Here is a 14,624-nt window from a genome sequence, read left to right on the forward strand (position 1 = left end):
GGGGGACCAGAGTTGGTGGCCTCCAGGGACAGAAAACCAAGCAAAGGTGGGCAGGCTGTCGGTTCACAGAAGAGAAAATGCAGGTGGCTGGTCCACACAGGGGAGGATGCTAAAAATCGGGAATGCAAATTAATTAAAATAACTCTTTTTTCAGCCATTGGCAGGATTTACCTAGTGCAGTGATATCATGTTTGAGTGGGGCTCTAAGCAAAATGGCCCTTGTCAGCTGCCGATAGAGTTTGCATGGGGGTCTGGGTGCCTAGAGACTCACGGAGGAGCAGCCTGTGATGCTGAACACGCCTGGCCTATGCCCCGGGGATCCCCCTTCCGGCAGGACCAGCATGCACTCCGGGGTCAGCACCAGCATGTGTGTGGATGAAGCCTTATAGAAGATGCTGAGTGCGACGTGTTTCACTCAAGTGGGAATGATTTCAATGTCCACCAGCAGGGGATGGAGAGATACTGAGTTTATTCATACGGCGAAATACCATGCATCGGTTCTAAGTGAGCTTGATCGATACATTTTATCGAAAGACCTCAAACACACAAAGAGGTACAATGATACATGCATAAGGATAATATTTATGGAGTAACACCTGCTTGCACATTATTTATGGATATTTATTTAGACACTTAGACATTTATTTCATACAGGCACGCAGCTTATATAAGTCTAAACAATTTAATGGACATACATGGAATTCTTGGCAGTAGGAGGGGCGTGGATCTGTGTGTGGGGATTTTGTGTACTTTGATTATATCTGTAATATTTTCTTATTAATCATAATAAAGGGACCAGGTGGAGAGGACGTGAAATCACAGCGGCTGCTGACACTGTAGGAAGGGGGGTGCTTGTCACACCCGGCTTGGTACTATTCTGCGTCTTTTAAATTTCTCTAAGACGGAGCCCAATGCTGAGTGCGGGCACGCAGGTGAGCTACGTTGTGCAGGGAAAGGTGCTACCCACACCTGCGGCCGTGGGTGTGTGTTGGCGATGCCCGTGTGTCCTCTGTTATGACGCAGAGCCTGCCGGTTCTCTCGTCCTGGCGGAGCACCTTCCCACCTTCACAGACACAGCAGCTACGGCAGGTCCCCAGCGGGAGCACCAGCCTCTCCAACGTGTGTCTTGGTGTCCCTGGAAGCCCCGAGCCCCAGCCCCAGACCAAGCGCTCAGCAGAGGGGACGCACGTCCCCTGCAGTGGGTGCCCTTCTCACAAGCATGTGTTCCCGTGGCATTGCAGAACATTTGTTCCGGAGCGGACTGACGGCGACCTCCCAACATATGTTAAAAATAGGTGCGTACCTTGTCACGAATTTGGAGGAGGAACATTCGCGTGTGTCTGCTTTCGGAGCGGTGTTATTTGCACAGAACTTTCCTTTCTGGTCAGAACTGGCAGCAGATCTTGGACTGGAATCCTATCACGCCGTCATCTGCGATTGGCTCGTAGTGTATCTCGTTCATTTATTCACCCACCCGGCGACATTCCACAGGTATCTGGTTAGGCAGGGCTTCCACACGGCCCCCAGGATTCCTGCTCCCTGACGTACCTTTCCCGCGGACCCACCCTCTGAGCGTGCTGGCCCCGGCCAATGAGATGAGATTTCAGTCCCGACTGGTTCTCTTATGTGGTCCAGATGAACTGATTTGGGAAGATGTCATTAAGGTCTCTGACCAGGGAACTTTGAAGTAACGGAAAGGGAGATTATCCTGGGTGGGCCTGACCTGATCAGGTGGGGTCTGTTATAAGCCTGTCCAGGATTTCCCCAGAAAAGGAGAGTCATAGCTGAGGGCCTTCTCTTGCTGGCCTTGAAGGGGCAGGCAGCCGTGCTGGGGACGGGCCACGGAGCAGGGAAGCATAAGGCCTCCACAGCACCAGGCATATGAAATCTGCCAACAAGCCCATGCACTGCTCCCAAGGGTACCCGTCGCCTCAGAGGAGATGCCAGGTGACAGCAGACCCCAAGCAGAGCACCCTGCCGGGCTGGGTCCACCCTCCACCCACACGAAGTGCTAGATGATAATGTGCGTTGCTCTAAGCCACGGCGCCGCCGTAGAAACTGACAATACGCATTATGTGTCGCTTGCTGGGGACGCAGAAAGGAACAAACGGCACTTTGTTCCACAAGCGCTCGGGCTGGTGGAGGAGAGAAAACGGGAAAGACACAGTTTACAGCAGGAAGAGGGATCCTGGAGATGGGAATAAGGGGGTGCCCTTCGGTTGACCGCGGCAGACCCTCCCACGCTCCTGCAGAACCCTGCCCAGCGCCGGCGGGAGGGGCTCCAGCCATGACGGGTGAAGACTGCGCCAGGTGAGGCGGGACCCCTCCGCTCTTCCCCGGGCTCGTCGGCTGCGTGGCATAGACCTGCCGTTCTCTGCGGCTATGCATTCCTCTTCCTCCTCCTTCCCGGAGGAAGTCTGAGGGCAGCAGACGAGGAGAGCTGACAGGGGAAGACAGAGGATCCTGAAGGCGTTGGACCCCCAGGTCCAGCCAAGCCTGAAACCAGCTTGAATCCCATCCTTCCCAGTTCAAGGAACTAGTAAACCTCAGGGATCCGACTGTCCTGACTCATTAACACGACGTGCACGTAGCCAGTATAAGCAGCTCCCCAGTTTTAGTTACTGCTGTCATCCCCAAACCGATTATCCGTGGGAACTAACGAAGCCCTGTGAGACCTTGAAGGGCGGGCACTTGGGTCCCGGGTGCTTACTGGGGAGGACTGAGTCTCAGGCAGGATGGTCCAAACAAAGCACACCTGGGATAAAGGTGGGTGCGGACATCTCGGAAGGGGCCCTGCCATCCGTTTTCATGAGCGGTCCGGCTTGCCTGTGATTTGTGGTCACCCGGAATGGAGGAAGGGGACGGATGTTTTAGAAAGGACAGCCTCGTGTTCCAGAGGCACTGGTCACAAAGAACCCGCCGGACACAGCTCCCTGGCAGGCACTTGCTGGAGAAGGGGGAGCTGTGGTCCTGTCTCGGGGCTGTGTGTTTGCGTCTCCTTCCAGAAGGCCTGGGAGCACATGGTGTCAGACCACGCGGGCGGTCTGGAAGGGTTCCCGTGCTATGACCGCGACACCAGAAGACGCCCCTAGACGTTGGAATAAATCAAGTCATTCAGATCCACGATCAGCTCCTGCCTAGAGACGGCCTTCCTCCCGCCCGGCGGGCTCACGGACCTGGGGAATCTGGGCTGGCCGGGGGCGATCTGGAGGTGCCGGTCATTGCCGCTGGTCTGCTGGTCGCTGCTGGACGCCGCCGACATGGAATCGGATTCGGAGAGGGATGGCTCAACCTCGGGCTTGCCCCTGACCATCGCGGGGTGCTGTGTGGACTGGAGATTGCGGGAGCGCAGCTTCTTGTGCCCAGCCACGGGCCTGTCGAGTGGAGCCCCAAAGCCATCATCCAGGGACCTGAAGTGCGGCCTTCCCTGGTGCTCAGGAGCCGGGCTCTGACCTTCTGACCTGTCACTGACATAAAAATGAGGAGCGCCTTGGAGGCTTCTTAGGGACAGGGGGTGGAGAGACCGATGGACCAGCTCCCTCCTCAGGACACCCTCCTCTTCTTCGCTCAGCTGCGGAGAGGGCCCCTGCTGGTGGGCCCAGGACACACCTGGTCGCGGGGTCCTGGGGCACATCGCCACGATGTCCCCTGAGGCTTCCATCCTGAAACGTCTCTCTGGCCAGAAAGTGGGATGGGTTTTTTGGCGAGAGTCTCGTTCATTAACAATGTAGTATCTGGGGGCACGGGATCTGGGATCACGCGGCACGGCGGCCGAGAGCCCCACTCCACGAAGAGGGGGGTCGATCTGCTGGAAGTCTCTTCGGCAAAGGGGCTGTGAGTAGACATCTTCCGTGTGCTTCGCCCGCGTCCCCGGGGAGTAGGACCTGTTCTTGCGCCGGTCACCTGCCCTCGCACTCTGACCACACAGACACCTGTAAGGCAGGGGGTGAGTCTCCCGTGCCCTCGGTACCCTCTCAGCCCCGGGCCTCCTGCGTGCAGTGAGTGAGGGCAGTGGCGCTCTCTGCGTGTTCCCTGACCCACGTTCCTAAGTGTTAGTGCAGGTTCTGCAGGTGGCACTCAGGAGGGTTTGGGGACGCGGCTACACAGATGTCTTTACTCCTGGAATTCTCAGAGCCCTTCACGGAATGGTGTGCCCAGTGACCCTCCACGGAGGGTGTGCTAATATAATTCGCGAGGGAGCCCCCTTTCAACCTGGAGCACGTAGCGGGACTGACATGTGGAAAACCTGTTAGGAGTGTCACCCCTCACCCCCTCGGCCAGGCACCCAGCTGTCCAGCGGCTCAGATGTGGCCGGCCTGGGGCCCACCCACCAGAATGGAATCCCTCTGTGTCAAGGCCCCACAGATATACAAAGATAACCCTCCTACAGCAAGCTTTCCAATCCTTTGTTAACCTAGCCGTCGGCTTTAACAAAAAAGCCAGAACGGAACGCCAACCCTCCATCCACCTGTATCTTATCCCTGTGGCCTTCTCTGTGTTACACTGAGATCCAGTTCTCCAGGCGAGTTAGGGGACCTGCATCCTTCCAGAAGCCCTTCCTCCGTGAAGGAGATCCAGGGTTTCGCTGCTGTCTTAACAGGCAAGTAAGGCCGAGACAACACACCCCGTGTCCGATCACGGCAGGCTGATCCTGCCGTTAACTCGGACAGTCTAGAATTAAAATATAAAATATAAAATATAAATATATAAAATATAATAAAATATATAAAATAAATATATAAAATATATAAATATATAAAATAAAATATATAAAATAAAATAAAATATAAGAGATCTTGGCAATAATACGGCCATTGTGAAGTTAAAAAATAAAAGACAAAACAATTACAAAATGCATTCCCCTCCCCCCTTGGGCTATAGAAATACACACCCTCGGTGGGCAGGAATGTTTGCCCGGAGGTTATCTGGCAGAAATGCCTAGGAAGCACTGCCCCATTGGACTTGGACATGCTCTGTCCCCCCATTTCTTCTCAGGAGCAGCTGGCCCCGGGGGCCTTCTGGCAGAATCGGAATTCGATGGCCCCGCCCCCCTGAAACTGCCGAGGCCCTCAAATCCCTAAGGGCTCTTTATCCCGAGCTCTATGGCCCTGGGCCCTCCACAACATGTGTCCCGGCCAGGGAGGCGAGTTTTCTGCTTTGCTGAGGGTCGGCTCACCTGTTAGGGTCCTGCTCCGGCCTGGGCTTGAAGGTGCCAGGAAGAGGCGACCTGGGGCTCCTGAGGCCTGGCCAGGGACTCGGGGGTGTGCCCGGGGTGCCGGTCTCCATCCTGCCACTCTTGCTGCTGGAGGAGCCTGCGTTGACCAGGATGCCGTTGCTTTGGGGCGTCACCGAGTGAGCCGAGGACAGCTGGAGGCTGAGGTCACTCTCCTTTGGAAGCCTCCTGATGCTTTCCTCTTGGGTTTGGATCCGGGCTGCAGGGAGAGGGTGGGGTGGGAGAAGACGGGGTGACACGCTCAAGCTGACCGGGCGGCCGGCGCGGGCTGACGTCCAGCTGCTGGGTCTGCAAACAATCAGGCGAGCTTTGCAGAGACGCCCCTCCCACCGGCAACGAGCATTCGGCCACTCAAATCATTTCTTCACGGTCAGTTGGAACAGGAAGGCAGCGTGGACTCACATGAACCCCGAGGCTTTACTCCTGCACCATTGAATGCCCCCTAGAGAGAAAGTGGGTCGTTCCCCAGCTTCGGGGCTCTGATGGTTGATCTGTCCCAGGTATCTATTAAAGCCGATGGGACAATTGCGATTATTTTTGGAAGCGGTTCACGGAGCATTCCGAGAGGACATGTAGACCGAATTAAGGTAAGTACCATCGGACAATGGTCCTGCCATCCCGAGAGAGGTCCCGGAGACGCTTGGGTTTGAAGACAACATGAGCTGAACTTGACTATGTCCTATGACTCTCAGTGGGGTTTGATGGCGTGAGCTCTAGTCCCTTTCTGTGCGGAGGCTGCCTTCCTGCTAGGGGGTGGGGCAAACCCAACCCTTGGTCTGTGTGGCTCCAACGCAGGCCTCCCCCCACGCCCCCCTTCCCATTAGCTCATAAAATGAGGCAGTCGGTCATTTTAATGTTGCCGGCTGATCTTTCCAACTCCGTGTATGACGTGGTCTCGGAGTGGCCCCCAGGGAGGGGCAGTTTCCCTCGAGCTATCCCTGCACGCTTGCCTCCCTTCTGGCCACACGAGCCCGTTTTCCTTCTTTCTGCACGAGGCTCTTTCCTCTTCCCTCAAGGAGCCTGGGTGGGAGCGAGTTTCTCCAGGAGCTGCTGGGGAATCGGGCAGAGCAGGTGTGCCCGCTGTGTGGGTGGCTGGGTGTGTCCATCAGGCATCGCCCTGCCGGAGGGGACCCGAGGGGCGTGCCTTCCGGAGGCTGGACCCTGGGGTAGAGACCTGGGGAAGGGGTCTTGCCAGGAAGAAACGGCCACTGAGAAGTAGACAAAAGTGAGCGAGGGTGTTCTTGGGGGTTTTCTCCAGATTTGGGGGTTTCTTTTTCTCCCCTACCTCAAAACTTCCTTCTCTTTTCAGACATGTTTTGGTGTTATTCACAGGCCTGAATATGATGTAAAACTTCTCCATTTAAACCAATATTTATAACCGTAGATTTTATTTTATTGTGCCTGGTTAACTGTGACAACCACGGTTCGCCATTGGTGGTGTACCGTAAGCTGCCGCAGTTTTAAACACAGGCACGACCGAGACACCTGACGTCTTCGCTTATACTTACCTTCTACCATTTGGGCAGCCTTCTTCTTATCTTCAGATCTGGCCTAAAATACAAATGACAAGTGTACGTTTGTTTTGGATTTAGCAGGAAGACATAATAATACTAATCTTGGGTGGAGAGCGGGGAGGGGGCATTATGTCATCCCTCCTGTCGTAGGCCATGACCCTACACCTGCTGTCACTTGGGGACGGCGTACTCCGGACTCGGACCTGCTACTTGAATAAGTAAATGCTCAAACCCAGAGCTGACGTTTTACCTAGGAAGTTTTTGTTTGTTTGTTTGTTTGTAACGTTTGTTTTCAGACCATGCTTAGACTCTGCCGAAACTTTGTGACACAAAAGAGAAAGTATAGATCGACAACATGGGAAATGTATGTTTCCCCAAAAATGCCCTTCGCAGCTCCAAATTCATTTCTTCTCTGATTGCTTCTGGAACTGTTTCTTTATGTGAATTGATTATTCATGGAGCTATGCTTACAAGAACTGAAAAAGGCATCTCTTCTTGCACGGGGTTCTGGGACTGGGGTGAGGAAAGGGTCGCACCCACTCTCAGGCATGTGGGGCAGGGTCAGTGCGAGCCCGAGGACAGGTGCCTCCCTTGTCCCCGTCCTGGCCTGGGGTAAGGTGGCGGGGCCCCCCGCGGTATGCAGAGACTGGACCTGTCGGTCTCCCTCTGACCGTTTGGAGAGTGAAGTCCCAGATGGGAGATAAGATAATGATTACCAGAGTCTAAGCCATGAGAAAGGTGTGTCTTTGGGTCCAAGCAGAGTGGGCTCAGATGTCCAGGTTGACACAGGCCTGGGAAGCCCACTTTTCCCCCTGCCTGCCATGCCCTAAAGCCTTGGTGCAGCCACAAGAGGGCACCAAAGTGCTCAGGGCATCAGCAAGGGTCCTGGGGCAGGAAAAGCTGGACTCCGCTAGTTCCTGGGCAGATGGGAGATGTCCTTGGGTGTTCTTAGAAATAACTCTGGGGAACCTGGGGCAGGCATGGCCTTATGTTTCCTGGGTATGGCCAGTGATTTGAAAATGGACCTCACCTGCATTCCCTTGCTGGCCAGACCTGCCGTGTGGCTCTCACACGGGACAAAGCAAAGATGATGTGATACTTGCGTTTTGGATCTGCATTCGGAGCTGCTGGTTGCTGAGTTTTAAGGACCTTGCGATGCTCTGGAGGTAGTAGATGAGCATGCTGGAAGAGAGCACGGGCCAAGAGTGAGCCCCTTCCCCAGGGTTGGGGCTCAGGGCACGCTCCCTGCCAGGCTGGTGGGCAGGAGCCAGGGGTCCCCACCACCTCCCACGCTGCTGCCGGGGAGGGAGGTATGAGCGAGTGCTCAAGCTGGCCAGAATCAGGAGAGTGCTGCTCTAGAAGGAAGGCTTCTTGGTTTCCCCAGTGACATCCCCTCACCTGGACTTCTGCAGGGTCATACGGACAAGGCCAGGGTGGGGACAGGGGGAGAGGTTTTACAGAGCATCGCACTAGGAGTGCTGGACCTGCTCTCTGCTGTGTTTCTTCTAAGTCAAAAACAAGCAGAAGCTACCCAGCTGCTTTGTGAACCCTCTTCTGGAGATTATTTTAGTTTCAGTCAGATAGTACAATGGTAATGATACGCAGCCCCATCACTGTGGTCCCAGCGATCGCCCACACGCAGCTGATGAATCAGGACCCCAAACCTCCCTGGCTCCTGTGTGATCCAGTCCCTGCCTGTATCATGAGGCTGTGTATGGGACTTTGCGATGAGCTCGTTGGTTTTCTGGAATAACTCTGTTGGCCGGAGCAGGCCGGGAGGCCGTGGGCGGTACTCACAAAAGCAGGAGCACGGCGGGCAAGATAACCACAGGACTGCTGACATAGCCCACCACGGAGCCAAACCACGCGGGGAAGTCCTCGATCGTTTCTGACACGATGTCGTACATTTTCTCCTGTCCGCTGTGAGAAAGGCAAAACCCAGACTGGATCGCTCTGGGCGGGAGGGTGCCGCAAAGCCATCACCAAACAGCCACGGGGCTGGAGGTCCAGCCCTCAAGGTCAGGTGCAGAGGCAGGGCACTCTCCCACCCCCACGGGAAGGATACGTAAGGCCCCTAAGAAGATCTTCTAGGAGCTGATTGTCCGATTAACACCAGGTTTGATGGGGGCGTCTGTGATCCCGGTGTGTGCGCGTGTACATGTGTTTGATGCTGTATAAAACCCAGCCTCCCAATGTTGTATATAGTTTTGAAACTGACCTGAAGCAAACGCTAGGAGGAGAGAGTCTAGAACTCGCTGCCTTGATGCCATTTGAGAAATAATGTATCAAAAGCGACCTAGGTTATCTTTTAATAAAAGCTTCCCGAGTTCTGGAAGGGAAACGGTGCCCAGCCGGAATTTCTCCGCAGCCCAGGAGCTCTGCCCCAGCCCCTGCTGCTTTTCGCGGAGCTCCAGCTTTGCAAGATGAGCCCCGAGGCGTGCCTCTCTGATGGCCACCTGCTCCAGGAGCCCTGGTCTGTGGGTTCGAGAGCTTTCTCTGCTGCGGATGCGTTCTGTCGGTCGGGAGGAGAGTTCATCTGCGTGCGGGGGCCCTTCCCCTGGAGCTGGCCGTCGCTCCAGGAGGAGCAGAAAGCTCCAAAATAACTCACCTGAAGGGCCCGCAGCTCGGGGACGGCTTGTAGCGCACGATCGCAAAGACGGTCGGCAACATGCAGAGGAAGAGCATGAACAGGAGCATCGCCAGGTAGAAGTTGTTGGATCTGCAGAGGAACGGCCGCGGGCTGAGTCCCTCCCGTGGCCCGTGGTCGAGGACCCACGTGCCCGGAGGACCGACCCCGGAGCCGTAGCTCTGACTATACACAGAGAGCTCCTCCGGCGGTTACCTACAGAGGGTCTGTCATGAGGTCGTGGGGAGCTTCGCGAACTAGAACTGGGCGCCCAGAGGGACTTCGTAGGCGGTCCAGCCCTGCCCGGTCCTCTGCTCCGCGCTGGACGAGCACTTGCCCCCTCAAACCGAGAGAGTGGCAGGCCCTCGGTCGTCCCCGAATGAGCTCGACTCATCGAAAAATCTTAGCGCCTTTCCTCCGTCCACCTGCGTCCCTGCCTGATGGTTGCCCCGTCGTGTTCCCAGCCTTGAACTTGCCTCCTCTGTCTAAGGACAGTTAGGGTCCTCTGGGGCGACTCCTGGCTCTCTCACTGGGATGTGGCTTGTGCCCAGTTTCTTATCCTTTCTGGTCCTGGCTGCTCAGGGTGACTGTTCTGCCTGATTAAGCCCTGGGCCCTGAGCGCTACGCTGGTATCAGGGAGCTCGGCCCCCGCGGGCCGTCCCCGAGGATGGCTCTGGTCTGTTCAGTGTGCGAGGCCCTGCACACGGCTCTGGAAAGAGGACACGAGCGGTCAGCGTAGAGATGGTCAGCTAGCGCCCTTTGCTGCTCTGTGTCTCTCTCTCTTTAGTGAAAGAGACTAGCCTAGAAGCGAATAGAAAATATCAGAGCTCGTGCAAAGGAGTAAGCAGGTGAACACTGATTGTTCATTTGTGAAACCTTTCTCTGTGTCCTACACATACGTGTAAGTATGAGGAGCACGGTAGGTGGGCACACATAGTGTGTACATGGACAGGGTGTGTATCCACAGTTATCCGGATTCGTGTGTGTGTGTGTGTGTACACATAAAATATATGCATGCATGTATGTGCAAGACATATAAAAACATATAAATATATATATATATATATGTACGAGTGTATGCCTGAATGTGTGTCCTGGTCACCAGATACATTGTCACGTAGGCAGTTCATGGTCAGAAGTTTGAAAGCCATCAATGTAAAGCCGCCTAAGTAGCTCTTACATCCAAAGAAAACAACGGGGCTCTAGCCAACGTGTTCAAACTGTGTTACAAGTTCGCCAGAGTGGCTCAGAGGAAAACACAGAAAAGAACAAGTGCTGACAAGGTTGTGGGACATCCTAGACGCTCCCACGATGCTGGGAGAGGGGACGAAAGGCGTGACCACTCTGAGGACCTTTCTGGGCCTGTGTGGGGAGTTGAGCACGTGCATGCCCCGAGCCGGCAGCTGTACCCCAAGTGTGTTCCCAGCAGAGATGCTGAGGAGCATGGTCAAGGCAGCGCTATCTGTGATAGCGAGAGACCCATGCACCCACCAGGAGGGGCGCAGATACGGACACTGGGGGGGTCTTCCTTCATTAGCTGAGTCTCCCCAACAGGACGCTGAGGCAGAGAAGCTTGCGACGTAAGGGCCCAGAGTGTGCGCGCCGGCATTTAAGTATGGGAAAGAACCTCGGACCGTTAATACCTTTAGAAGTTGGTCGTGACTCTGTGATCTTTGAGAAGACAGACCTGGCTGCTTTAGCTAGATACTCAGAACTTCTGAAAATAAGAAAGAAAGAAAAAGAAAGAAAGAAAAAAGAAAGAAAGGAAGGAAGGAAGAAAGAAACCCTTGCTAGATTTCTACAATTATGGGAAAGAAGCTGTAGACTTTTTTTGGAACGAGTATAAATTTGAACTATTTTATTCTTCAGGGAAAGCCATACTTTAACAATCTCTTACTCAGTGTGTCGCGTGCCCTGCAAAGAGCATCTTTTGGAAAGCTACGTTTACATCGGAGTGGTCCTCGGTCCTCAAGAGTGAGGGCCAGGTGGTTACGAAGAGTTAAATTCCAAACCTGATAGATGAAACAGTATTGTGAGACAATAAATCTGCGGTGTTTTTAGGAGTTATTTGTATAGGATAGTAGCATGGGCACATAGGTTAGGAGGCAGTCCTCATTCAAAGTTGATTTTTTAAATAGTCTTATTCTTTCATAGTCTCCATCAAATTTTAATTTAATAGCCTCATTTTTTAATAGTCTCAATCCCATTTCGATTCTCCACCCGTCTCCTTTTCTGGGCTTTAAAAAACTGCTTGTGAAGATCAGAAATAACGGTTACTTAGAAATTTGAGAAACTTGTTTGTAAAACACTGTAAAGCTGAAGGCTTTGGGGAGATGTTTCTCTTTCCCGTCTATTTCCAAGATCCTTAATCTTCCTAGTTTCCTCCATGAGTCATCTTGGCAGCTTTTAGTTTTGCATAAAAAGGTCTATTTTATTATGACTCAACTTTTTAAATGTAGAATTGTATACTGTATACTACTATAGTTTAAAAATCTCTTCCGGGGCGCCTGTGGGGCTCCATCAGTGAAGTGTCTGCCTTGGGCTCTCATGATGCCGGGGTCGTGGGATCGAGCCCCGCATCCGGCTCCCTCCTGGGGGCAGGGGGCTGCTTCTCCCTCTGCCTGCTGCTCAGACCTCCTGCTTGTGCTCTCTCTCTCTGTCTCTTTCTCTCTCTCTGTCAAAATAAATAAATAAAATAAAATAAAATAAAGCTTAAAAATCTCTTTAAAAAAAAAGGGAATTGGTACTTGTGGAATTGAGCCAAGGGGGGTCTCTGGGGCTTATTCTTGCTTCATGTCTTGATCTGGACACTGGTTACAATCTTTGGTTTGTGTATATCCTGATGGACATTCATGCCTCGTGCATTTTCTAAATGGTTATTAAACCAGTAGAAAGTTGGAAAAAAAAGGGGGGGGTCATGATTCAATCCGAGGGTGGGCACTGGAGTGGCTTCGGGAAGGGATACCATGGGGGGGGCAGGCCACTGGGAGAGCCCCGTGCCGGAGCCCGCCTGGCAGGCGAGGAGGGTGCACATGGCCTAGGTCCCCTGGGCGGGACGGACGGGGTCCCCGCTACCTGGAGGCCCGGAACACTTGCTGGTGCGGCACGTTGCAGGTCAGCACAGCCCAGCTCCGCAGGTACATGAGGCCGATCAGCTTGAGGACGTTGAACGCCGGGAGGCAGGGGGAGAAGAAGGCCCCCATCCTACAGCCGCAGAGGGAGGCGGGTCAGCGTCCGGCTTCCTCCCGCCCACCGTGCGTCTGCGACTCTGGGGTTCCCTCCCTAGGCCTGAAGAGCTAGAGAAGCCCCAGACAGGTGTGCGGCCCCAGCCCTCCAGCCGGGGTCCCCTTGCCCGGCACCCCGAGCTCGTCTCTCCCTCCGCCCCTGCGTCTCCCCCGCCCCAGCCCGTCTGAGAGTCCGCCTATGCCAACCCACTCACAGCAGACTGACCTCCTACCTGTTCCCGCTAGTGGAAAGAAATCCGAAGAGGATCTTGGCATTTTTTTGCGTTTACAAAATGGTACAACAGTGCCCCCTTTTCTACGGGGTTTGTCCCAAGACCCCGGGGGGATGCCCGGAAAAACAGAGCCAAAGCTGCTTCTCCCTGTGCACACCTACGTGCCTATGATAACGTTGTGTGTGTAACTTAGGCATAGTAGGAAATTAACAAATTCATAATAATTCATAATAAAATAGAACAATGATAACCATAGACGGGACGTGCCTCTAATAGGAATCGTTCAAATAAGCTTCCAGGGAGGGTCTAAGCTTAGAAGCTTCTGAATGATTCTTACTCAGAATGATTATTTGAATGATTCCTGTGCAGATTTTTTTTTTTTTTTTTTTGGTTGGGGGGTGGATATGACCTATAGTGGCTTAAAGCCAGATTATTTCTTTCATTGTTCCTTTCCTCAAAATGCTCTGAAAGCCATTACTAAATTATCATGCAAGCAAATGGTTTCCTTAGGAACAGTGTACGTCCTCCCTAATTCTTATGGCTTGACTACAGGCATGTCCCGTCCAGACCAAGTAAATCAAAATCTTAGCCCAGATGAGACGCAAGCTGAGGTAAGAAGCAGCTTCGGTACCTACCAGATCATTCCCTGGTTGTAGACTAAATGTAACACGTTCTCGGCTATTTTGAATTCCCCGTATTCAGGCTACAAGAGAAAATGAACCGCATCAAAGAAAGGGTCCAGGGTTCTTTGCACAAACCAGGTGCTGATAGTCCCAGGCAGAGGACCCTTTGCTCCCACAGCCACGGAGAGATCGCCCCAGGAAGCAGGGTCAGAACGAGAAGACTCAGCTCTGTGCCCCCTCCCCCACTCCCGCCTGAGTTTCAGCTGTGTCAGCAAAGGGGGGAGGGGATCCAGCCGTCTGAAGGTCCCCCGGGGTGGTGGGGGGAACTGTGCATCTCACTCACAAACTTGCTTTCCAGGTCCCAACACCAGTAGTCGCTCAAGTGCCGGACGAAGAGTCCTCGGAAGAAGTCTATGAGCAGCGTGCTGGCCACGGTGAACAGCATGTCGATGATGGAGAGCTTCAGCATCTCCTGGACACACAGCAGCCTCAGTGCCCCCACGTCCCGCTCGCCACCGTCCCCCCCCCACTTCCTGCGGGGCCCCTCCTCTGCCAATTCCACGGTCTCACCCGCAGCGTCTTCACGTCTGGCACATCACGGGGGCTCAGTAAATATTTGTTAATTTGAACTGAATTTTGATGTCTGAGGCCAACTTTACACAAAACCAGGAGAGAGCCCGAGCCACCGGAGACCACGCGGGGTCAGTGTTTCCAGTTCAGGGGCAGAGATTCTCTGCACGAGATCCCATGTGGAAGGCGGAAGGCAGAGCCGCTCAGACACAGGGTCTGGAGCAGGTGCCTGGGCTCAGACCTTCCTTGTGCTCCCGTCTGTGTCCTCACGTCCCCTTTTGTGCCTCAGTTTCCCCATTTGTGCCTGTGAGGAGGATGCTCAGATCCTCATGAGGACTAAGCTCTTAAAACAGGGCCGGCAGGGGTCCCTGGGGCGCTTAGTCGGGTGAGCGTCTGACTCTTGATTTCTGCTCAGGTCGTGATCTCAGGGTTCTGGGATCGAGCCCCACATCGGGCTCCCTGCTCAGCACAGAGTCTGCTTGGGATTCTCTCCCCCTGGCTTGGCCTCTGTCCCCACTTGTTCCCACCTACCCGCCCCCAAATAAATAAATAAATAAAACAAAACAAAACAAAACAAAAACCAGGGCCAACATGTCGTTCA

The 14,624-nt window shown here is 53.9% G+C and overlaps 1 protein-coding gene across 1 annotated transcript in view; it reads right to left on the minus strand.

Moving 5' to 3' along the window:
- Nucleotides 1-458: 458 nt before the first annotated feature.
- TMC3 (transmembrane channel like 3) overlaps nt 459-14,624 on the minus strand; it is a 38,069-nt gene continuing 23,903 nt past the window's right edge. The window contains exons 14-22 of the mRNA XM_013062061.2: nt 13,797-13,925; nt 13,466-13,533; nt 12,449-12,577; nt 9,356-9,466; nt 8,545-8,667; nt 7,851-7,929; nt 6,742-6,784; nt 5,177-5,432; nt 459-3,932 (exon numbers count right to left, since the gene is read on the minus strand). Coding sequence (XP_012917515.2) covers nt 3,089-3,932; nt 5,177-5,432; nt 6,742-6,784; nt 7,851-7,929; nt 8,545-8,667; nt 9,356-9,466; nt 12,449-12,577; nt 13,466-13,533; nt 13,797-13,925 — 1,782 coding nt within the window. The 3' untranslated portion in view covers nt 459-3,088. The remainder of the gene's footprint in view (nt 3,933-5,176; nt 5,433-6,741; nt 6,785-7,850; nt 7,930-8,544; nt 8,668-9,355; nt 9,467-12,448; nt 12,578-13,465; nt 13,534-13,796; nt 13,926-14,624) is intronic.

This window comes from Mustela putorius, unplaced genomic scaffold, assembly GCF_011764305.1.
Source record: "Mustela putorius furo isolate JIRA1106 unplaced genomic scaffold, ASM1176430v1.1 tig00003875_pilon_pilon_pilon, whole genome shotgun sequence".
Lineage (NCBI taxonomy): Eukaryota > Metazoa > Chordata > Mammalia > Carnivora > Mustelidae > Mustela > Mustela putorius.